Source organism: Lissotriton vulgaris, chromosome 6, assembly GCF_964263255.1.
Source record: "Lissotriton vulgaris chromosome 6, aLisVul1.2, whole genome shotgun sequence".
In the NCBI taxonomy this organism is placed as follows: domain Eukaryota; kingdom Metazoa; phylum Chordata; class Amphibia; order Caudata; family Salamandridae; genus Lissotriton; species Lissotriton vulgaris.
The window spans coordinates 436023153-436049694 of NC_141694.1; the positions used below are offsets into that span (position 1 = coordinate 436023153).

The following is a 26542-nucleotide window of genomic DNA, read 5'->3' on the forward strand; positions in this document are numbered from 1 at the left end:
TCTGGCTTTTCTGAAGCAACGTGTGTATAAGGAAATAACATACACCCAAACCAGTTCTAGTCTGGCGCTGGATCCTTGCTTAAGTTCACATCAAGTTACTAGAACTGCAGGTCTACTGAATTTCTTTAGGATTTTTCGAGCCCTTCATGTTCTTGCATAATGTCCTATCAGACCACATTTACAGCACTTCTGGTCTCTTGCTCTACATTTTTTACTATTTGCCAAATGCTCATGCCTGACAGACCTATAACATGTCAAAGTACTCTGACTAGCTTCCTTATTTACGGTCTTTGCAGAGGAATCTATAACTTTCAAATCCTTACTCGCTGTACTCTTCTAGCTTTCTGAAAACTCCTTAAATGTTTTTCCATTCTTCTTTCCACTTAACACACACACTTCTGTGCTTTCTTCACTATCCTCCAATGCAGCCGTGGCACATCTATTTGAATTTTCTGCCCTCCTCACTACCACCAGTGCATCTCCTCTGGCCCATAACCTCTCCTGAACCCTTTTGTTGTTCATATGTATAATGATTTGATCCCTGAGCAACTTTCTTTGTAACTGACCAAATGTGCACTGTATCACCATTTTTTTGGTGCTGATACATAATAATCTATTGTCTCCTGCTCCGGGGAATAAACTTGTATCTATCAATTTCTATACAAATAGTAGGTGAATAATACTTCTCTAAATCGTCCAATGCATTTTCTTAGACCTCAGACTCTGCATTTCTCAGTTTTTTATCCATTTAGTTATACTGCCTAATACCCTCTGGACCTAATCTATGCAATACCATTCCTTTTATTAGGTCGAGCAGCGTAGTCTGCTCGAGACCTTATGTTGCCCGTATCTGGGAATGTGGACAGCAATGTGCCACGCGCTTTTCCTTTCCAGTTTTCACCGCGGGAGCGCGCCTCTCAGACGCGCTTGCGCAGACACGCACACACAGCCCCTGCTTTCGCTTGGCTTGCATGCAAACACGGCGCACACAGCCAGCCCCCACCCCCTGCACACACACAGGCGCACGCGCTCATACACACGCTGCCGCCCCCCCTGCACACACACACACACACACACACACAGACATGCACGCATACACACGCACGCATACACCCGCTGCAGCCCCCAAACCCCCCCCCACACACACACAGACACACACCCCCGCCCCCCTTACAACTAAGCCCTACTCACCGCATCGCCGCCACTCCTGACTTCGGCAGCCACCGCGGGGCTCTCCCTCAGGCATGGGAGCCCCGCCCGCGTCACCAATGCTGCTCTCTGACACTCCGTGGATGCGGGCTTCACGCAGAAGGCGGTAGTCCAGCCCCACGACCGGCTTCACGCTGCCGAACTTCCGGTTGCTAGGGTTTGTCGCGCGCCTATCCTGTGGTCCATGTTTCGGTGCCTAGCCACAAAAGCGTAGGTAGTTTTATAGTTACTTCTTGTTATGTATTCGATTTACTTGTTTTGTTTAAGTAGCGCATCCAGCCAAGGACGTGTGCACGCGTTGACCTAGCCCCGTTTGCCCAACTAGTAGTCGCTCACTCCTTCCCGGTTGTTATCGAGCTCCTATTGCTTCTTACTCTATTAACTGCCACTGAAATGTACTTTTGCTTTTCATCGTTTTTTTTTTCATTTCTCCCTCCATCGTTACCACTTTCTTCCTATTGTACATGTCACATTAGCCAGTGGGGGAAAGGGCGCTCGGAACCCATTATCTGCTGCCTAAAGACTGCCTTAGGTAAAATTTCAAGCCTGTTTTATAGCCTTTCTATTATGAAGTGAGACGAAATTTGCGACCCTGGCATGAAAAAAAGCTCGGGCTCTTTCTCGGCTGCAAGAATAGACGGCAGATGCTCTGACAGTGACTATTACCCCAAAAGCCCCACCCCCAACATCAGCCACCTCCATGCATACCACTGCGATAGCAGCACACACACGCTCACTCCCATAATTTTTCATGTATAGCGAGACGGTCGGTATATCACCCATACTGACTCCTGGCTGGCGTATGGCCGCAGAGCAGGAAGCAAAGGGTGCGATTTATCAAGCATATGACAGCTAAGTTAATTAAGAATAGAACTGGCGAAATAAAGTAAAATATCTTTACGTACAGAGATGCTGCTCCCAAAGAGGCAGGAGCGCTGCGAATATACTGCTAACCCTTTGTATATTATATTCTTGGGATCTCCTCAGGTCTCAAGTCTGATAGAGTCCTTTTTGCTTGGAAGATTAATGATGACGCTGTGTTTCTTAAGGGACATGCTGAATTAATTATTTCGCCAATCACGTGGGCCAGAACTTGTAGAAATCTACTCCTACCATCTTCCTGCCCCTCGGAGATGCTGCATTTTATGAATATTTCTATGGCGGCTTATTTGGGGGCTGTTTGGTTACAAAATCGGTGGCGAGGGCTTGCAAACATGGTCTTGCTTTGCAGGAGGCGCGCTCTGGTGCAGGCGCAGCGCCACACTTGCCACACTGTACACGGCCTGCTGTTGGCTGCCCCCCCACCCCTTCACCCGCCCGCACTGTAAGTCCTTACCACTAGTGCTGATATAACACACAGCCTTTTATTGATGTATCGCTGTTGCATAGGAGGAGTCAGCCGAGGCAAACCGGTGCAGAAAGGACTTGGAGAGACACACACACACACAGACGTACACAATCAAACAAACGCTGATATTTTCTCACATACACACACAATCAAACAAACGCTGATATTCTCTCACATACACAAACACACAATCAAACTCTGATATTCTCTCACAAACACACACACACACTAGTACATAATAAAGCTAACGCAGATATTACACACACTATTACACCGGCACACACTCAAGACATATACAAAAACGAATACACACATATATACGAACTCACGCCCACAAAGACACAAATACACATAAACAAGTACCCAGACACACACACCCACACACAAATACATACACCTACCCTCTACTACACGGAGATACGCACAAACATCCTCACACTGACACACACATATAACGATACACAATCACGCAAACGCAGATGTTCCTACAAATACACAGACGTACACACGTGGCCCTCACACACACATATAAACACGCGCTTGGATACATTCCCAAAAACACACGCACGCTTACACACACACACATGCTTACATTTTTTTCCCATGCCCCTAACAGACAAGCACACATATACAGACACACACCACACAAGCTCACACCGGCCTCTCCCACAATTGCCACTGTTTACGTTTTATACAACAACCGTCACGTAATGTACGTTTCGCCCTTAAAATAAATCAAAATGTACGGAGTGTGATCAAATATAGGAACCTTCAAGCATAAATGCATAAAGACAGTGAAGCAAACATTTCCCACAACACAAAGAGATGTCTGTCAGCGGTCCCCGTCTATCATGGGTCGTGTGTATACACTATCTAGATAAGTGCACATAACCAAACCGATTTCAATGCAATAGGTCTCGCTTTTGTGAGACATTGACCTATTGGCATTGTACATAACAAGGCATGATATATATGTATATTAAAAGCATGCAAGCACGTATAAATATGCACTTTGTACTTATAGTCCTTACTAACAAAATGCACAGCTGCCAGTAAAACAGACACAGTTACTAACAGCCGTGCTTCTCGTAAGCAACTACTACTACAACTACAAAGTGTATGTTTACATTGCAGGCTTTCAAAACACATAAAAAAGGCATTATCATTGATAATGCCAATAACTCTAACTCTCACAAATGCGAGACCTATTGCATTGCAAATGCTTGTCGTTTTTGCCGTTAAAGTTTCATTATCTCTGGTAGACCATATAATTGGAAAAATAATCCTACAATTCTAGCCACTTCTTGCGTGGCTTACCAGGTTAAGGCAGGACTGGATTTGGTGGAGTTCATGTAAATGTGTGTGCTGCACACATGGTTACATATAATTTCTACTTAATCAAAACATTTACTTTTGCACAAGTACTACCATTATACCCCCAACTACCCTTCCGTTTTGCTAAACGACAATGTGCTAACATACACAGTCTAATAACCCACTAAAGTTGTGAATAATAATAGCCTTTTATGATCTCTAATACAACATTGTTGTTAGTCAGTCATAAATCCGGTGTGCGTATCCCCGATGTAGCACTTCCCACCCACAGTAACAATATCTACTGGTGTGTGTATCACCCTCTTTACTCATCTGCTTGTTTCATATGGTGTGCCCATCACTGATTTGAGCACACATGATTAAAGAAATATCACCACCTGGTGTGCCTATAACCGCTGGCAACGCCGACATATATGTTAGGTGAAGTACTCCGTGCAAACTCAACGTTTAATTGGCTTGCCTGAAGGTGTACTAGTCAGTGCAAACTGCACTAATTGGCAATGACACGCCGAATACCTGGCTCGTCCATGTTCCTCACAGCTTCCACTGACCAATCCAAAATGTCCGCTCAATATCAGCACGCACATCGCACCTACGTGCACTCTGCTGTTTTTCGGGGCTTCCACTGATCAATCCAAATTGGCTGCTTGACGTCAGCATCTTCAAATACATTGTGTACGCTGCGACATGAGCCCTGTGCAAGTCGCAGAACCTCCAACACCAAGATTCCTTCACCGTAACTCCTGACTCCTCAGCTGCCCATCACAGCTCAGTGGGGTGAGTAGAAGCTCGCTCTCCGGCTCCTGCCTCTTCTCTTCTGACTTCGGTTGATCCTCTCGAGACTGGCCCGCGTGACCAAAGTAACTATAATACATCTGTGCTCACCAGTCCTAGATTTACAGGTTCTGTCACATCCTCACATAATTCTGCACCGCTTCAGTTATCCATGTCCATTCCAGGCAAATTTACTTTGCGTATTCAGTGGCCCCCAGTTTCTTCTGCACGCAATGGTTCTCACAGAGTTGAGCTCGTCGCCGTGTGTAGAGAAGATAAACACTACATGTAGTGTTCAAGATCCCTTATTCTCAAATCTGTCACGGCAGGGATGCAGTTTCTAGTTCGCCTCAACTACCAACCGCCACCCAACAGAACCTTCACATCTCTCATATACTATATTTCCTCATAACTCACCATCTACATTCCACTGCATGCAAGCAGCAACACCACACTAGCCCTGAGAAGAGTACGGCTTCTAAATAATGCTCCTTGTCTATCTCCATGCACAGTAGATGTATGCGCTGTAGATGTATGAGACTGCTGGCCTATAGAAGGCCTATGATTCAGTGTGGAGACAGACCGATGGGGCTTCAGTGTAGTGCTGTATGTTCTACTTGATAAATAACTCACTAAGGTACTCTTTGTTGGCTGGCAAAGATTTTGTGCAAAGCAGCATACAATGAAGCTGGAATGTGTCTACCGCCTTGCTTGCAGTCACATATGGCTGATTTGTTGCTAGTTTTTTACCAGCTTTTTGTGACGTTTTTGGTAGGACGGTAGGATGCCAAAATCTAAATTTCATGAATAGTGACCTTTTCATGGCTGGAAAAATATTACTCATGTAAGGTTCAAAAAATGAAGTTGGCTGATCGAAAATTGAATAGTCAACGGGGCCTCCCACTTCAGCTCTTGGGTGCGCTTAAAACTTGCCCTTGAGTAGCTGCTGGGTTGCAGGTGTCACTGCTTCTGTCTTGTTCAATAAACTTTATAGCCTAGTGACTGAAGAGTTCTTGAGTTGTGACTTAGCAATGGAAAACTGTTCACTCAGTTTTTGTTTTTTTAATTCCAACTCTGCTTACACATCTTTATGGCTATAAGGGGAGTGGTGAGCCGTCGCGGAAAGGGCTACGGACGCTGGGGATCATAGTTCGATCCCCGGCTCTGGCGGCAGGAGTCTGCCCAGCACCATGCGACTCTGGGCAATAGCTCTCTTAATCTTCCCAACGGCCTACAGCGCGGAGATACTCCTTCGGGGGTGATTCGTGCGCTATACAAGTACTGGATTTATTTATTTATACAAACCTGTGTCTAACTTGTAAATTGCGTGTAATTGAACTGATTGCCATTACTTGCTTATTTAGCCTAAATACAGGCTCTTGCAGCTGTTATGCTCATGAGTTTTTAATTTTGTTTTTTAAAAATCAACAAATGCCATAAAAGTAGCTGCATACATGTGTTCTGATACTGCATTTTTAATTCACATTTGAGCAGTTTTTGTCATCTAGGAGTGCTTTAGATTTTAAAAACGTTTTTTACATTTTTAATTTTATTTAGCTTTAATCCTTTGTATTGGAGCATCCACCCTCCGTCTTTGTAAATAAAGAGTGCTTCACTGTCTCTCGGTAAGGCAAAATGTGATATTCCTTTGCTATTTCTAATGTCTGTTTATCCCTTCTTAAGTGATATGTCATGCAGATACACTGATTATAGGGTAATGCCGATGGGCAAGATGGATAAACTTTACAGGTTAAGCTTAACTCCATGGCCAGGCATAACTGAACCAACTTTACTTGTTTGCACCCCCTCCAAGAAACAGATAGTATGAATGCATTTAAAAAAAAAATAAAAAAAGAGTAAGTAGTCCCTTCCATTTGTCAAGGCATTTGTTATAACAAGACACGATAACCTCGTACTCACCTTGAAAGAATCAGCAGTTTCAGCGCTATTACTGTAACTAAACATACTGCTAATCCAACTTGAGCTCATTCTCTGTTCCTTCACACTGACATCATCCTACTATGATGGTTATATGATTATTTCCAAGGATAGTTCTATACACGCTATATCATGTGGCCTTTCCGTCTGTTGTCTGGTATGACTACATGGAGTGCGCAACGCAACGCAGATGGTAGACTAATGTGTCACGCAGTAAAGATCTTAAAAGAGGAACTGGACCAAGGCCCACACCAACAGGAAGTAGGTGTCGATGTGCAGTCAAAGTTGGTTCCCTATGTATACATTTACATTTGACTGTTTTGATGTGTTCCTTTCAGTGAGTAGAGACAATAATCTCATTCTCAATGTTAAGGCAATGATAAATTATCAAGGGTAGTAGGTTTGTGCTTTGTATAGATGGAAAAACAGCGCAAAGCCTGTACTGAGTTTACCTCTGCTGTACCCAGAGTACTTCAGATGGTCCTTTTGTAATTTGAAGGAAGCCTTCACAGACTCGCATCGTATGAGCATACCACGCTGGGTGAGACCTTGTTTGCAGAATGCTATTTTAAACATGCTTTGGGTACTCCCCAAAATAAAATGACACATTTATTGCTTTCTTTCTGTAGTTTACTGTGACATTAAAAAACATGGAATTTCGCAAAAATCGCAGGAAGATAGTGCACGCCAAGCTGTCTGGTGACAGGCGAGGAGATCTCTACCCTCACAGTCTCCAGTTCTACCTGCAGCCCCCGACTGAGAACATTTCGTTGGCTGATTTTGAATTATTTGCAATTGAAAGACTTAAACGTGAGTTGCTTGTTCATCAGTTAGTTCTTTACATGGGAAAATGTGCGGATTGTTTCTGTGATTTAAAAAAAAATGTTATTACTATAAAGGACACTGTCTCCCGTGTTTATTACAAAGGTTTGTTATTAAATATCACTTTGATCCTTTACCAAAGACCGATATTGTTGACAGGAAAGTGATCACACTATTTCTTTTCCTCTAGACCCCAGGTGCTCCGTTACCTGCTCGTTGCCGAGATCCAGTTGCAGGGTTCTGTTGACATAATCAAGAATGAACACATTTACAGCGGGCTAAATAAAGAGCCAGCTCTTGCTTACTCCTTTTATCTCCATTTTAAAGCATCCTCATTTAACTCCCAAACCCTCATACCTCCTGTTCCTTCTTACTGACTATACGCACACTATAACACGCTCCTGGAGATTCCATGCTTCTCCCTCATACTGCAAGGACTTTACTCCTTTCTTACGAGCTAGCACACTCCTTAAACTGAAATCCCAAATTTAGTAAAAAAAACACCTTAGTGGAATACCACTGGCCATAGGTATGTATTATCAAGCAAGGTTTTCCGATAAATGGTTAATTGTTTCTATTCTCACTGTGCTAGCAGATAAGTTGGGACTGCTGGATCAGTGTCTTTTTTATCCTTGGGCTTAGAGGGCATGTACTAGAGTACTGGCTTTTCTGCCTCTATTCCCCTTTACACACCTTTCTAGAGCCCGCTCACTCTGTGCTGTGGAATACACACACAGCGGTTCCCCCCCCCCCCTTAAATCTACACAAACATTTCAGAATAGTTGTCTCCTACCCGGAAGACTGATGCACCACTTATAAAACTGTTTAACAAGCCCACATAGCAACAAAGAAATACAATTGTTTAGACTTCACCTTTTTATAGAGAAGACCTTTGAAATATAAATTCTCAGATGCTGAACTAGTCATTTGTGAATCATTGCTTGCAAGTGACACTATGTAAAGGAGGCTGAATACATCACAAGCACGGTGTAGGCCTTAATATAACATAACCATATAAAATGACTGTAACTAACAACATGGCACTTTCATTAAGTGCGATATAAACCGGTTTAAATTATTGAAAAACGCACGGAGTCAAATCAGTCTCTGTATTCCTTCCCCAGCTCTTTTAATTCTCTAATATCTGATGTTCTAAGTATTGCAGCTAATGGAGAAACCTGTCACTGCCTTAAAGGCATTCCAAATTTGAGTGATAAGAAAAGGGTGGCGGGAGGAGGGGGGTACACCACCTTTGAGCTTTAATTTAGGAAGAACTATTCCTGATTCTGTCTTCTATTTCTTCTTTGAAAATTGGGCCTCCAAACAGAGATTGGTGCATACGACCAATGTGAAGCGTTCAGTTCAGCTGTCACAGGAACATGGTCCAAAACTGCTATTGAGACCATATTTTTTCAGCATTTAACCTCTCAAGCTCCGCAGAGCCTGAGGTCCTGCTGTAAAGAATAAGACCAACTAAGTCTTTGACAAATTTACTGATTTATCATTAACGGATACATAGAAACTCCTCATGGCAGCGAGATCAGGCTCCCCTTTGATCCCTGCCCGGTCTCGGTGATGAAATGCGCCCAAATCCCGTAGCCCTGCACTCACTCATCTCCCTTTTTATTGCAATTTTTGAAAATGGGCATTTCCTTAACCTGTGGAAATTTGCTTCGGTTCTACCCCTGCTAAAGAAGCCGAGCCTTGATCCCAAGGATCCAAATAACTTTTGACCGATATCCCGCCTTCCGCTACCTGCGATAATTAGTGAGAAGGCAATGAATATGCAACTCAGTGCCTTCCTATGTGAAAACCAAGTGTTGGACCCTACACAATACTGTTTTACTGAAGGTCACAGTACAGAGTCGGCCTTAATTAAATCCACAGAAGAGATTAGGGAAGCCCTGGACAAAAGAGTTAAGGCCGCTCTGGTCCTGCTCGACCTGTCTGCAGCCTTTGATACGGTCCATCATGATCTACTGATAGACTGTTTGTTGGCATGCAAGGTTCAAGGTAAAGCATGGAAGCTTTTTTTATCTGGGTGTTCACAAATAGTGGCACTGGATAAATTTCACTCTCAACCTTTTACCTTGCCTTGCGGAGTGCCGCAGGGGTCTTCGCTTAGCCCATTACTTTTTAATGTGTACGTTTCATCCCTTGCCTCACTGATCAGCTCCTTTGGTTTTAATCTGACGTCCTACGCTGATGACACACAGATTGTTGTGTCTCTGCGGCCTGGTGAGGGATCTGAACTAGTTAATCAGTTCCACGACTGTATAGAAGCTGTGGAGAGGTGGATGACACAGAACTGCCTAAAATTAAATTCAGGCAAGATAGAAGTCATCCTTTTTGAGAATGATGCCAGTTTTTGGACCTCTAACCTGTGGCCAACAACACTGGGCACTCTCCCTACACCTTCAAGGAAGGTAAAAAACGTAGGCATCATGGTTGATGAAAAACTTAATTTTGATGATCAGATTAATACAATATCATCTGCCACATTCCATGTGCTTAGGATGATCAAAATAATTCTCCCCTTTCTACCGGCTGACAGCCAGCGGACAGTGGTCATGGCGCTTATCCTGTCTAGACTCTATTATTGTAATGGCCTCTATCTGAGCCTACAGGAACGCTTCATGAACAAACTCCCAACTGCTGCAAAACACAGCAGCGAGGTTGCTTTCAGGCATACCGAAATTTGTGTCCATCTCAAAGGAAATTAAAAAAACTTCACTGGCTTCCAGTCAGGAAACTGGTGCGCTTTAAAGCCCTGTTTACAGTTTTGAAGGCTTTTCAAGGCATAGGCCCTCAGTATCTGAAACCGCATATACAATGGTACTGGCTTAAAATAACCCTGCTTTCCATGGAAGCCAAGCTGGCGAAAGTATCACTGATTTAAAAACAAAACAAAAGTGGGGTGGAAGAAGCTTTGTCGTGCACACTGCAAAAGCTTGGAATGATCTTCCCTTTTACCTGAGAAACAGCACAGATCTCCTGACATTTAGGAAGAGTCTAAAGACTTTGCTTTTTAACCTGTAACTCGCAGTTTACAGTTTCTTCACCCAGGGGATATTAACTAGCGCCAGGACGTCTCCGGGTAACCATTGCGCTCTATAAGTTCCGATAACATAAACATTTGCTTCTTCAATCGGGTTCCAGAGATTTGTTTGCTTCTTCAATCGGGTACCAGAGATTTGTTTACTTATCTAAAATCGGAGCGAGAGTAGGGTAGATGAACAAGTGAGAAGTGGATTTAATCTCTAGTGTTTGGATGTGACTCTCACCAGACATCTCGCAGACTTGGTTATTCAGTGAGTGTTTGAGTTCTTTCAAGAATACTTCTGTCATCTCCCTTCTTGGTTTAGCTGTATCCCTTTGACCATCCACCATAACGTCTCCCACAGCGAATTAACCCATGATGACAATGTTCAATTGAAACGTAGTGCTGTGCCCAAGAAGTACTCATTAAAACACAAAGTGTTTGCCAATTTCACCCCAGTCCACTTGGGAATAACTGAAAACTGTAAAAGTAAGAAAAAGGGATACACTGACTTTGGCAAATTAAATTCTAATTTCAAACCAATCATTTTCCTATTTCCTATTGGGCAGGTGACTTGCTCGCAAATAAATTAATTACAAGATTTTCAAGATGACATCCATCACTTTCCAAGCATCCTTGTATGTGTTTTAAATATAATTTGTATAAGATGAACAATATATTACATATATACACATAGATGCAACATGTTTCAAACAGTCATTATGTGCAAATATGCAATATTACATCGCATGTCGTTTCAGGCCTCTACTAAGTTAGTTCAATGATTTTTGTGGCATATTCATTATTTGAAATTTGTATCCATTATGAGGTAGCCAACAAGTAAACAAACCAGTACTAAAAGTCAGTCTATCAGAAAGAAGTTTTGCTTTACTCAAACTCTATCATGACCTTGTTTTTTGGGGGGGTTGTGGCCTGGCGCCGATGGAGTGAGCATCCTGCCCTCTATGCACCTGCAGGAACCATGTCTTACCTACTCAAACACTGTTAAACGAGGCAAGCAGTAATATTTGGGAGATCCGCGACCCCCACAATGTTAACTAATTGCTGAAAACTGGTTCGGCCGGCGCAGTCATCCCACCGAGATCAAAATGGCGGCGGAGCTAGCGACCTGAAATCGAGATTTGCGGAGGAGGTGAGGACCCCGACTCTGTCTGGAGCTGCCCGGCTCCCCTGTCTGGGACCGTGGCAAGGTTGCGCGGGGAAAAGGTTTTCTGGATCCGCGCTGCCCCCGGGATTCACAGAGGTAGGAGTAACACTGGCCAAAGAGGTGGGGCATACTGCGCGGGTCAGCAGCAGCTGGGGAGGGGGGGCGAGGCAAATACTGAGCCTGAGAGCAACTGTGGTGATGGTGAGGCGGACTAAAGCCCGGCAGGCACTGAAGGGGCAGCGGCGAGAAGAGAGATGGATCTGAGCGCAGCGGCGGCCCTCAGGGGCATGAGGAGAGAGACCTGAAAACGAGCCTAAGGAGGGGCCCAACCTTACTGCTGGAGGGAACGGGAGCACAATACCGGACAGGATGCGGAAGCGTACAGAAGCCGTGGGGAGCTGTAAATCAACGCTTCATCCGCGTGCACAGACTCTGACCCATTTTGCGCACTCACAAACCCTTTGGCAGCATTCTGCTGACTGCCACAAAACTGCACTCACTTACCACAGAATAGGTGTGACTGTGACTTCCTAAACCTGGATGGAGGTCTGAGGTACGACACCGAACGGGTGAATACATCGCCCTGTTGTCCCAGGAGCACATAGTCCAAGATATTTAGTCCCTAGCCATACTGGGGTCAATGAACCGGAGAGCGATTCAGCAGTGAGCGATACTAAGCTCCGAGACCCATCTACACTAAATGGAAAGCCGTCTTGACTGCTGAACTAACCCCACCACCGGGACCCGCTGAGGAGGACCCGATAGGGGCCTAGATGGCTGACCCGACCAGGAGGCCAGAGCACTGCAGAGCGGGGAGGAGAATCTCTGGCACCAAGACACCTAGGATATCCCAAGCCAAACAAACACTACCACCAACACAGAGAAAAATGGGAAAATGATGAAAGGACCCTGAACAAGAAGAGTCAAATGCACCGGATACTGCCAAGATGGCCACCCCACCAACACCAACAGGCCCTACCCTCCAAGATGTACTGCACGCTATCACTGCAACCAGGGAAGCGTTAGAGCACAAAATAGACACCATCGGCACGGACCTCAGTCTGCTTAAAGAGGATCATAAGAAGCTGACGGAGAAGATGGCTCATAACGAACGCGCACTGCTTCAAACATCCCCGGCTATGGCAGCGATGCAGCTACGCCTCCACGACCTAGACTTCAATGTGAGAATATTAGAAAACAGCAGAGGATGCCGAAAATCGCTCATGCTGCAATTATGTTCGCATTGTGGGCATGCCGGGGAAAATTGAGGGACTAAACAAAGTGCAATACTTCGAACAATGGATAAGAACTAGCGTTGCCCCTGAGGGTCTGTCTCCATTCTTTGCCTTTGAAAGGGCACACCGGGTACCGGCCAGACCTCCTCCACCTGGGGCCCCTCCTCGCCCAATTATAGCGCGGCTCCTCCACTATAAGGACTAAGGCTTCATTTTAGATCAAGCGCGCAAGAGAAGTGAACTGAAGGTCAGTATTACAACGGTGCACATCTTTCCGGACTTCTCCCGAGAGTTCCGATGGCAGAGGGCATCTATCAAGACCTCAAGAAAGCACTCTGACAGAAGACACTTTCAATATGCTATGATCTTTCCAGCCAAACTGAGAGTGGTGGCCCCGGATGGTGCACTGTTTTTTCAAACCCTGTAGGAAGCATGGGTTTGGCTAGAAACACAGAATGGACTGATACCTACTACAGAGGCGAGGAGACAAACTACAGCGCAAGACCTATGGAGGACTGTGGCCTCTACGGAGTGCAGCCGTACCCTTCCAAGATGAAACCCAACTAGGACGCCAAAGAGTGGTGGAAGCTGTAACTCGCCTGAACGGGAACCAGACAGACCAAGAGACAGTGGACCAGGAGTCCCTCCTTCCGGACTCTGAGTCAGACGGATACTCCAACGCGTCTGAGAACACCAGCCTGAAATTACCCTTGGTCACCCCGGGCATGACAGACCAGATTATATGAAGCCTTAGACACTCTCCATTGACTGCATATGAACTGAGACCTCATGCATCATTGCCCCACCAAGGTACGGAACTCTTAAAGCACCCTGGGCAGACATCCTGAGCAGTGTGCCATACCCAAGTAAGCATGCCGAATGAGGGCGTAGCCGCCTGAGAACATCATGAGTTACCCCCTTCAGCTCCAGAACGTTGTGAACACTTTCACTATTTAGTGGAACACTACTATGTTTTGGACGAATAGCGCTTTGCTACTTGTCCTGGGGAGTGGGAGTTGGGGTAGTTGGATGTTACTTTTAATGGTGGCGATTAGTGATCCATACCAGTGGATGGCCTAAACTGTGCTGAGGCATGCTGCAAAGGGACGATGGAAGCGCAGGATTGGTAAAAAAGGACATTGCTCCCTTAGTGAAACATGTACATGGGTAATAACCTGACATACAAGTGTTTGACATGTAATGTCAGGGATTTGCATAGAATGACTAAACGATGCAAGGTATTCTATTACCTGCACAGAAGAGGAATACACATAGCGCTCCTGCACGAGACCCACCTCACCCAAGCAGAGGGTCAAGCAATAAAGAGGCGATGGAGGGGACAGGCATACTATACCACATACTCAGCCTATGCCACAGGAGTACTTATATGGATACGAGCAGGAGTTCCATTCCTACTCACAGATACTATAATTGACATGGAGGGGAGATATGTGGCCATAAGAGGCCGTCTGGAGGGAATAGATTTAACATTGATCAGTCTATATGCCCCCAATATTGATCAGGGTTCCTTCTTTGCGACACCATCACGACGACTAGCCCCGTGGCTCACGACGTCAACACTGATCGGAGAGGACTTTAATTGTGTCTCTGATACCCAGCTGGACCGATCGCACCCCCCGCTACAAGACTCCCAAACGACCTGCACGTCTCAATTTTTCTGATTGGCAACACCATTGGAGCATGATAGACTCCTTGAGACACCAAAACCCATATGATTGAGACTACTACTACTACTACCTCTTTTCTGCCCTACACGAGGTCCATGTGTGCATAGATTTGTTCCTTTCTCACCCTAACATACACTGCCTCATTGGGGCAATTGAATAGCTACCCCATACTATCTCGGATCACAACCCTGTGCTACTACACTCATGGTGGGCACACCCTTGGCCCTCCATACCCAGATGGAAACTAAAGCCAGAACTGCTGGTGAACTAGGTCTTCCGGGAAACTATTAGAACTAAGATCACCCAATATTTTACCAAAAACACGGGGACCGTGTCTAACCCCCAAATAGAGTGGTGTGCCTTTTCGGCCATGACACGCAGGCACTGTTTGGCTAAATCAAAAGGGATCCGACAGACTTTGATTGAGGTTGAGAGGGCAGAAGACTGCCTGGGAGACCTTGAGCGTAGGTAGGCGACCGAGGCCAAGAGCTCCAGCTGGAGCTCTTAACGACCAGGGAGGAGGTGGCGACAGAGGTGGAGAGACTGAGATGCTTTGACTATAAGAATGCTATTGACATGACCCACGTTGAAAGAGATAAATTGGGCTCTCTGCTTGCGTGGCTGGCTAATCTCAACAAACTGGGCTTGCCCATCCTAGAATTGGAGATTGAGGTGGGGTGGGGGTGGTGGGGGGGGAGAATACACACCCCTGAAGAAATCAATGACGCGTTTGTAGATTATTACTCTACCCTGTACACCAGCTCGACCACACACGAGCTAACACGAACATTCCTGATGACCTTCAAATACTTTAGATCGCGGAAGACGAAGCAGAGGCCTTGGGAGGTGGGGGGACATAACTACCCATGAGATCACTGCTGCTATTAAACACATATTTACAACAAGGGGTGGTGAGGGACAGAGTCTCTGAATTAAGCAGAAAACTCTCACCCAGTCAAGAGATCAGGGCTAGATCCAACACCGTTTTTTAGCTCACTGCACCATCCCAGTTTCAGAACCTGGCTGTATGCAAATTAGTCTGTTCCTGTCCCAGTGCATGATGGGAACAGGGCAAACCAAACTACAAAAGCCAATTCCTACACTGGGAAGGAAACAAGCTCCCGGGGACCGGTTTCTGGCATTACAGCCGTCTTCGGCCCGGTTTGCTTGAATCCTGATGGTGCAATGAGCAAGGGACTCATGTCTGAGTATACCCTTCCACGCTTAGGGTGGACAAAAATATTTACAACCAGGGGTGGTGAGGGACAGAGTCTCTGAATTAAGCAGAAAACTCTCACCCAGTCAAGAGATCAGGGCTAGATCCAACACCGTTTTTTAGCTCACTGCACCATCCCAGTTTCAGAACCTGGCTGTATGCAAATTAGTCTGTTCCTGTCCCAGTGCATGATGGGAACAGGGCAAACCAAACTACAAAAGCCAATTCCTACACTGGGAAGGAAACAAGCTCCCGGGGACCGGTTTCTGGCATTACAGCCGTCTTCGGCCCGGTTTGCTTGAATCCTGATGGTGCAATGAGCAAGGGACTCATGTCTGAGTATACCCTTCCACGCTTAGGGTGGACAAAAATATTTACAACAAGGGGTGGTGAGGGACATGATGCACTGGGCCAGGGTCAGACTAATTTGCATATAGCCAAGTTCTGAGCTGGGATGGTGCAGTGAGCTAAAAAACGGTGATGGATCAAGCCCTGATCTTTGGACTGGGTAAGAGTGGTCTGCTTAATTCAGACACTCTGTTCATCACCACCCCCTTTTCTGAATAATTTTTGTCCACCATAAGCGTGGAAGGGTATACTCAGATGTGAGTCCCTAGCTCATTGCACCATCAGGATTCAAGCAAGCCGGGCCGAAGACGGCTGAAATGCCAGAAACCGGTCCCCGGTAGCTTGTTTCCTTCCCAGTATAAGATTTGGCTTGGTAGTTTGGTCTGCCCTGTTCCCATGATGCACTGGGCCAGGGTCAGACTAATTTGCATATAGCCAAGTTCTGAGCTGGGTTGGTGCAGTGAGCTAAAAAACGGTGATGGATCAAGCCCTGATCTTTGGACTGGGTAAGAGTAGTCTGCTTAATTCAGACACTCTGTTCATCACCACCCCCTTTTCTGAATAATTTTTGTCCACCATAAGCGTGGAAGGGTATACTCAGATGTGAGTCCCTAGCTCATTGCACCATCAGGATTCAAGCAAGCCGGGCCGAAGATGGCTGAAATGCCAGAAACCGGTCCCCGGTAGCTTGTTTCCTTCCCAGTATAAGAACTGGCTTGGTAGTTTGGTCTGCCCTGTTCCCATGATGCACTGGGCCAGGGTCAGACTAATTTGCATATAGCCAAGTTCTGAGCTGGGATGGTGCAGTGAGCTAAAAAACGGTGATGGATCAAGCCCTGATCTTTGGACTGGGTAAGAGTGGTCTGCTTAATTCAGACACTCTGTTCATCACCACCCCCTTTTCTGAATAAGCTATTAAACACATGGCATGCAATAAACTCCACGGTACGGACGGGCTTCCTGTGGAATTCTACGCTGCATACTCAGTGGAACTAACTCCCCGCCTCCTAGCTCTCTGTGAAGCGGCTGTTGAGACAGGCTCCCTGCCAGACACTATGAGAAAAGCTGTTCTAGTTCCCATCTTAAAGCCAAATAAAGTCCCTCCAGATAAAACGGCCTACCAACCATACTCCATGCTCAATATAGTGCTGAGAAAGAGGGTCCCAGTAAGCAGACAGATTATGCACAATCAATAAACAAAAATCAATTAACAATGATTTGCTTACACTGTATTTATTTCCAATGTAGCTTAGTCACTTATTCAGGCAATTTGGGTAACCATTATAATTTTGTAAAGTGCCCTGGTAAAGGTGGGAGAAAAGGGGAATGGTGCAGTGAGTGTAGGGAGGGTAAGTGACATAAAAAACAGAGCCAAAGGCTGCAATCAATTGAAAATTATTAAGCTAATTCAAGTTATGGGTGACCATAAGTTCCAAAACATTTTTATAACATATCATGCGTCATCAACGTGCTAAATAACATTATTCCTGAAATGAAGCTGAAAAAACACAGAAAACAGTCGACGTTTCGACCCCTAGTGTAAAGGCAGGTAAAAGTTGATCCCTTGCATTGGGGTCTTCATCAGGACGAGAAGATACGGGGGAGATGGGCACAACCTATTGAGTACAAAAGGAATTACTCATTAGGAGCCAATCCATGATTTAAAAAAATAAAATAAAATAAACAATTAGGCACATCAAGGGTGAAGACAACAAGACATACCGAAGGAGCTTGTTGTACTTGGCGGAAAGTGAGTAATTACTCCCACAAAGTAGATAAATAGGGCTAGGCAGGGCCTGTCCTGAACACAAAATCACTGCAGAATGCTGAGAAGAACGTCGTTCTAGGTGGGGACAGAACAATGACATAAATGTGTTGGTTCGAAGAGACTAGATAAAAGTCTATACTTGTTTAAAAACAATCAGCTCATGGGTATCAACACCCTGGAATATATAGACTACAAGATTCTAAGCAGGAACCTCGCCACCCGCCTCCTGCCACTCATGACTACTCTTGTGCACAAAGACCAAGCTGGGTTTATCCCGACGCACAGTACAGCAGGAAACATTAGGCGCTCACTATTCATACTAGAGGCTAATGAGGAAAACCAGGAACATGTCACAATTTTTTACATCGACATAGGGCCATTCCAAGCTGTCAAAACCTTTCTCGATCTATATGGGGTACTGCGAAGTATGGGGTTAAGGGAGGGATTCATTAGATTGACCAGTATCTTATAACCTAGAACCATCACCTGAATACGCACTGGAAGGACAGTGTCGCAGAGTTGGCCGGTGGGATGCGGCACTAGGCAAGGGTACCCATTATCCCCCCCCCCCCTATTATTTGCTGTGGAGCCCCTTGCCATAGCAGCCAGAACGGGGCATTCATACAAGGGTCTGAAAATCAAACAGGAGTATCATCATATAACATTATATGCTGATGACCGGTTACTGTTTTTATGGGGAGCAGACGAAAACTTGATGGGAGCCCATGACCTCCTGGAGATGTTTGGCTCCATATCTGGACTTAAAGTGTGAGCTGGTGAAAATCCCAGCTATTCCTGGTGGCACGAACGGGCCAACCCCGACTGACCTGGCACAACTGGGGCTTCCCATATCTGGGGGTCCACATTTACCATGACTGGTCAGACCTCTATGAGGGCAGCATTCTTTAGAGACCTCGGTTACCAGATTCGGACCTTTATTTGGGGCACTGGCAGCTGAAGAGTTGCACTTGCGCTAATGCAGAGACCCATGACTGAAGGCGGCCTTGCAACTCCGAACTTTGAAACCTACTACATAGCAGTGGGGGCGACCACTGCGCCTTCGGCCTGGTCGCCCCCACGCTCCTCACCTCTCCTGCTTCCTGAGCCTCCTGCTGCCTGTGCTCAACGCCGCTCTGCACCGATGACGATTTCAGCGCCCCATCCGCCGCAGGGCTGCCCGCCTGGCCTGCAGCCGTTTTTCCCGCCGCTGCCTGCCTGCGGCCCCGCCCCCACGCCAGCCGATTGGATACCACGCTCCCGCCTCCCAGCAGACCCTCCCTCCCGGCTCCCTTCTTAAGGGGACCTAGTCTGCCACTCGGAAGAGACCACTGCGCCTTCGGCCTGGTCGCCCCCACGCTCCTCACCTCTCCTGCTTCCTGAGCCTCCTGCTGCCTGTGCTCAACGCCGACGCCGATTTCAGCGCCCCAGCCGCTGCAGGGCCGCCCGCCTAGCCTGCACCCGTTTTTCCCGCCGCTGCCTGCCTGCGGCCCCGCCCCCACGCCAGCCGATTGGATACCACGCTCCCGCCTCCCAGCGGACCCTCCCTCCCGGCTCCCTTCTTATGACGCCCCCAGAGCGACCGCGCAGCGGACGCGCGCAGCGGGAGCACCGATTGAGCGCCAAAGGTGCGCCAAAGGTAAGCCAGTCTGCGCCCGTCCGCGCCTGGACCGCGCCCAGGGCCAGGACCCCTGGCTCCCACAGACACCAGCCCACCCGCCGGACCTGCGATGCCACTGAACTCAACGCCGGCCGAATCCCGGGCTGCTACCGAGCCACCCCGAGACGCACCCATGGACCCTTCTGCTGCCACTCCTGCAAGTTCACCTGCATCTGGACCTGCACTTCGCCAGCACCGACCAAGACCAAGACGAGCAACAGCAGCAGCTACCTGAAATGCATCCTGCTCAACACCCGCTCCATCCACAGACACGCCGTCGAGCTCTGGAACCTGCTCGACACCACAGCCACAGACGTCGCCTTTCTCACGGAAACCTGGTTGAACGCCTCTTCAGCGCCCGACATCGCCATCGCCATCCCAGACGGCTACAAGATCATCCAGTGGGACCGCATCAACCAGACTGGAGGAGGCATCGCCATCATCCACAAGAACACCATCCGCAACACGACCAACACCGACGACACCCTCGCACCCGCCGAGCACCTGCACTTCCAGATCCACATCAACCCCAAGACCACCCTCAGAGGCACCCTCCTCTACAGACCCCCGGGCCCACGCACACAATTCAGCGAGGACATTGCCGACTTCGTCAGCCCGCACGCCCTCCCCTCCGCCGACTACATCCTCCTCGGGGACCTCAACTTCCACCTGGAGAACAACAACGACCGCAACACCACCACCCTGCTGGACAACCTTGCAAACCTCGGACTCAAGCAGCTGGTGACCACCCCCACCCATTACGCCGGACACACACTCGACCCCGTCTTCTCATCCAGCAAGGACATCACCTTCAGCCACGCCACCGGACTCCACTGGACGGACCACAGCTGCGTCCACTTCAGCTTCAAAAGGACCACGATCCACCACCACCAGCAACAGGCTGCACGCAGAAGCTGGAACAAGATCACAGCCGACCAGCTCGCGACTTCCCTGAGCAAGAACCCATCCACCAGCACAACGAACCCCAGCCAAGCGGCCACCAACCTCACGAAGTGGATCAGCGACTGCGCAGACGACCTCGCCCCCCTGAGGACCCCGCCTAGCAGACCCGGCAGCAAGAAAGCCCTATGGTTCACCGACTAACTCAAGAGCTCCAAGAAGAACTGCCGAGCCCTCGAGAGAGCCTGGCGCAGAGACCCAACACCGGACAACATGACTGCCCTCAAGCTCCCACCCGAAAACACCACCAACTGATCCACGCCACCAAGAAAACGGCATTCAAGGAACGACTGGACAACAACGCACACAACAGCAAGGAACTCTTCAACATCGTTAAAGAGCTCTCCAACCCCAACGCCGGAAACGACATCACCCTTTCGCAAGACCTCTGCAACTCCCTCGCCTCCTTCTTCCACAACAAGATCGCGGACATACACAACAGCTTCAGCACTCAACTGACGCACGCCACGACCGAACCACCGCCCCCCACCACCACCCTCCGCGCCTGGACCCCGATCAGCACCGAAGACACCGTCCGCACGATGAACTCCATCCACTCCGGATCTCTGACCGACCCCTGCCCTCACCACGTCTTCAACAAGGCCGACGCTGTCATCGCACTCCACCTGCGGGACATCATCAACACCTCCTTCGACACCGCTACCTTACCGGAGAGCTGGAAGCACGCCGAACTCAGTGCTCTACTAAAGAAGCCATCAGCCGACCCCCACCGACCTCAAGAACTACCGCCCCATCTCTCTCCTCCCGTTCCCTGCAAAAGTCATCGAGAAGACCGTCAACAAGCAGCTGGCCGCCTTCCTGGAGACAAACGGATCCCTCTACCTCTCGCAGTCTGGCTTCCGGGCCAACCACAGCACCGAGACCGCCCTGATCGCAGCCACCGATGACATCCGAGCCCTGCTCGACAACAGAGAAACAGCAGCCCTCATCCTCCTAGACCTCTCCGCGGCCTTCGACACTGTCTGCCTCCGTACACTAGTGCAGCGCCTCAGCAACGTCGGAATCCAGGAGAAGACACTGGAGTGGATCATCTCATTCCTCGCCGGAAGGACACAGAGTCCGCCTCCCCCCATTCAGATCAGAAGCCACCGAAGTCATCTGCGGCGTTCCTCAAGGCTCCTCGCTTAGTCCAACCCTCTTCAACGTCTACATGAGCCCCCTCGCAGACATCGCACGCCAGCACAACCTCAACATCATCTCCTACGCCGACGACACCCAGCTGATCCTCTCCCTCACCAACGACCCAGCCACCGCCAGAGCCAACCTTCACGAAGGGATGAAAGAGGTAGCCGAATGGATGAAGAACAGCCGCCTGAAACTGAACTCGGACAAGACGGAAGTCCTCATCCTGGGATCTTCACCCTCTGCCTGGGACGACTCCTGGTGGCCCCCCGCCCTAGGCAGCGCACCCAAACCAACAGACCACGCACGCAACCTGGGCTTCATCCTGGACTCCTCCCTCTCCATGACCAGACAAGTCAACGCCTTCTCTTTGTCGTGCTTCAACATCCTGCGCATGCTACGTAAGATCTTCCGGTGGATCCCCACCCAGACCAGGAAGACTGTCACCCAGGCCCTCGTCACCAGCCGTCTGGACTACGGCAACTCCCTCTACGCCGGAACCACCGCCAAACTCCAGAAGAGACTCCAGCGGATCCAGAACGCCTCAGCACGACTCATCCTGGACATCCCCCGTCGCAGCCACATCTCCGGACACCTGAGAGACCTGCACTGGCTCCCAGTCAACAAGAGAATCACCTTCCGTCTCCTCACCCACGCACACAAAGTCCTACACAACCAAGGCCCAGGATACCTCAACAGCCGCCTCAACTTCTACGCTCCCACACGCCAGCTTCGATCGACCGGCCACGCACTCGCGCCGTCCACCGCATGCGAAGAGCCACCACAGGAGGAAGGTCCTTCTCCTATCTGGCCGCCAAGACCTGGAACTCCCTCCCGACCCACCTCCGCCTGACCCAGGACCACTCGCCTTCAGGAAGCAACTCAAGACCTGGCTGTTCGAGCAGTAGCGGACCCCCCCCCCTAGCGCCTTAAGACCCTCTGGGTGAGTAGTGCGCTATATAAATGCTTTGATTGTTGCTGTATTGCGCACTAGCCATTCAATCAGAGTGGCTACAGGTAGACTCTTCTAGACAAGCTAGGCCATCGCTGACTGACTTACTGTGGGTATTTCTCAGGGTGAACAGACAGACCTTAGGAGACCCTCAAGCTTAAATTACAACCCAAATTCTGGAGCCGAGGACTGCAGAGAAAAGGAGTGCGGATCCCATACTCGCCAGATGTCCCTCTAGATTTAATAAAGGCTTTCCCACACAGGGGAACTGGCGGGCTTTGGAGCACTGAACGGAAGCGGGGGCGACAAAAGTAGGTGACCTTTATAGGGACTCCGAGATGCTGCAGTTTGAAACATTCCGGGCAGAGTTTGGATTATCTCAGGGCAGCGTCGGATTGGTAACGCGGGCATTCGGGCAATGCCCGAGGGGCCGGTGACCGAGGGCTGCTGTGGGCTGCTTTTTTGAGCAGTCTGGGGGGGCTATTTGGGCGCAGTCTCTGCTCTTCCGATACAGCCAGCGGCTCAGTGGGAGTCTGAGTGGCCTTTCTAGAGGTGGATGGGCGCTCATTACCTCCGTTTAGCAGAGGTATCACTCCCTTTGTCTCTCGGGCTGCACATAATGAGCGGGGACAGGGGGCCTGAGTAGAAGTGGCCTCACTTGTTTCACTAGTGTAAACTAACGCGTGCATTTGTTATAGCAGTGTCTTGCCTATACAGAGCGCTCCACGCAGATGGCTGACGTCTATTAGAGAAGGTGTAACTCCAGTGGGAGTGGGATTTGGGTATACCAATCCTGTCCAAAGAATAGGATAATATCCTAGCTGGGACACTGAGTATCCAGAAATGCGCAATTCAAGCTGATAAACTATTATGTCTTGCATAGAGCATACCTGAACGCATAAGCAGATATTTCCAAATAGAAGACTCGCTTGCCCACGATGCGGCACACTCCAGGCCCCCATCCTACATATGTTCTGGGACTGCCCCCAGCTACATGAATTCTGGGAAGGCGTTGTACAAACGGTGAGCATGGTTATAGATATGGAATTGCCACGTTCGCTGGCTTATTGTCTGTTGGGCTGCTTTCCCATCCGGCAAAAACCGAAGTCACTAGCAAAATAACCAGGAACTAGAAATTGAAGGGGGGACGCAAAGAACTCCTGAAATGGGCAGGATGTGAGGGGTGCATACTAATGCAAGAGGCTAAGAGGGGACTAAAGCGCATAGAGATAGCTAGGTCCTGGGCGACCTTAGTACACGACCTCGAATATCCAGATCTAGAAACCTCTGAGGATGAAAGAGAAACCGCATAAAGCGGGCACCCCAGACATAAACACGTGAATTATAAATAACACACTCCTAATCGCCAAATAGCCGAGACACTAGCGACCACTTCACTAGGGGATAGTCAAACTATTTTAAAATTGGTAAAAATAAAAGCACTCCACTGTTAGAAAGTTTTATTTTTCTTACATCTACAATACCCTCACCTATCTTAAACCTCTATGGGGATCTAAAAGTGTACAGAGGAGCCAACTTTAACATTTACTGGGGAGGGGGTCTGAGAGGGCTGAAATGTAATATATGACTTGGACGTATGTCACATCTAGCTGGAACTGGTGGAGTGTTGAGTGCATTGGTAGAGAAGATGTTTGGGGCACTGTGAGAGAGAAAAGGCTCTGACATGGATGGAATGGCTGCCGGGGGGTGTTGTTGGAGGGCAGGTGAAAGTAGTAAGGAATAGTACCTGTTACGAATTGGAGGCAATAGTGAAGCTGGTGCATTCCACAGTCCTAAGTGGGTTTAGGGGTTCTCAACCCCCGCCCCATTATATATATTTTTTCATAGGATTAAATGATGCACTTTTTCTACACACGTTTGCTAAAGCATCATAGGCGGTGAAAAGCTTCTTGTGAAATGTTCCAGTACTCTTCATGAATTCCCTCAAAGCCTGATGATCTTCAGAAGTGTAGCAGGTTTACTTGCTCCAAGATAATTGTGGGAAAAGTGTGGGACCATTGGTAACTTTTTCAGCACAGTTTCCATTGCGACATGTTTTCACTGGGCCAATCATTCACCACAACATTCATCTACATTTCACTTGGTTCCATTTTTCTATTCTGACCTTTCAAGTAGATTATATATTTTTTGAAATGCCATTCAAAATACGGATAGGAATTTAGGGTTCCTAAAACCTCTGGATGGAAATGCACGCTCGATACCAACTAGAGCCATTAAACCTGGTGGGGATTGCAGCCCATGATCCACCTAAGCAGCACAAGAAGATGGTGTGTTCTGGGTAACAATCGGATTGCACTGTAAGGTATGTGTCATTATTTTATTAAACCCAACCTCCTATACTAGTGTATAAAATGTTTTGTCGCACCTATAAAACCATAGTGTTAAAAATAATTGCAACAGTAATTTAGAATTCTCTTGCTTGAAAAGATGGAATCTGTCTGTATGATCCAATCCTTTCGTGCCTCTAGTGAAGCTATGCACCAGAAAGCCCTGTAAAAGTTTCTACTGTGGCCTCCCACCCGCATACCTCATTTAGTCAACAAAAGTGTTGTTCTATGAGGAGGTTGTAGCTGTATCTGCTTAGTAGCTATAGTATCCCACCAAACCAATTAGGTAGGTTGGCTGGCTCTGAGATACCAGCCTGTGACCTCTGTGAAGGGGGTTTACAGCTTCTGCTTAAAAAGCACTTAGCTAAGTCAAGGCTGTGATGCAGAGAGCTTCGAAGAAGAAGCGAACAGTGAAAAAAATATTACTCGAAACACATGCAGGAAGAGAAAAGCAAATACTAACACATTGCTCATAGGCACTGTCGGGAATCGCTTTGTGCAAAAAAATGTTCTCCTGGTGAAAGGGCAGAATGCCTTCACTAACACTGAAGTTGGCCAACAGCAGAAATGGGCTGTCCCTTTACCCCAGGATATATGCTAAGGTGGGTGTTAGAAAAGTGTGAATCGCACAATAAAAGATCAGTGGTTGAAGCAGTCTGACCATTTTCCTTATGCATAATGTGAATGTAACAATAACTGATTAATGGCTGAAGTGTACTGAACACTTTGATGATGTCCTATGATGTGGTAGGTGGAAACAAAACGTGAATGTCACAGTAAAGGGTGTACGTCACAATGTATGCTGTGGTGGGTGAAAGCATAATGTGAATTACACAATAACTGATTGATGTCGTGACCCGTGGGGGCTGGCCTCTTGGCAATGTTGGACAATTCCCCCTCCCAAAAATTACACTTCGTGCCTGGTGGAGGAGAGCTAGGGGGGAGGGCTGCAAAAAACCATAGGTACAGGAGAGGCATAAAGAAATTGGCTGCCATGTTTTCCTTTTGCTGGCACCACGGGGGTCATCTACTTTTCCAAAAAAGAAGATCTCTCTGATCCCTAGCGTGGATTTCTTGCCCAGGAATACAGCGTGGCAGGAATTCTTTAGAAGAGACATTGCTGGAAAGGGTATACTGACTGTTGCAGTGATGGTTAACTGGCATCTCCACTCCCTCAGGGGGAGCTGGAGTGGTGAAGAGAAAATGCCTTTAACCCATGGACCCTTCATTAGCATCTGGACCCTTGCAGCCGTTGGTTAAACTAATGTTGGTGGGACTGACACGCATTCTATTTTGCATCTTTTTTTTTTATTTATTATTATTGGTGAAGCCTCCAGTTAAAGCAGTGGAGTTTCCCACAAGTTCTTATCCCATGTAAATCATGCTCACGTAAATCACACTTCGGAAAGTGCTCTTGACACGAATATCGTGTTCACTGAATTGAAGCGGTAATTATTGTATTTCTATTTATGGTCTACTATGAACACATACACTTGCAGGTGTACAAATGTTACAAGGTCATTTCGAACCCCGAGGTCTAGTTTGGATTTAGCAGTTGTTTTCCACTGTGATTTTCCCCATTATGTGTTTTGC

At 47.7% G+C, this 26542-nt stretch overlaps 1 protein-coding gene across 1 annotated transcript in view; it reads left to right on the top strand.

Moving 5' to 3' along the window:
* PRIM2 (DNA primase subunit 2) overlaps positions 1-26542 on the top strand; it is a 761949-nt gene that overhangs the window by 21839 nt on the left and 713568 nt on the right. Inside the window, exon 2 of the mRNA XM_086925646.1 lies at positions 7234-7414. Coding sequence (XP_086781772.1) covers positions 7255-7414 — 160 coding nt within the window. The 5' untranslated portion in view covers positions 7234-7254. The remainder of the gene's footprint in view (positions 1-7233; positions 7415-26542) is intronic.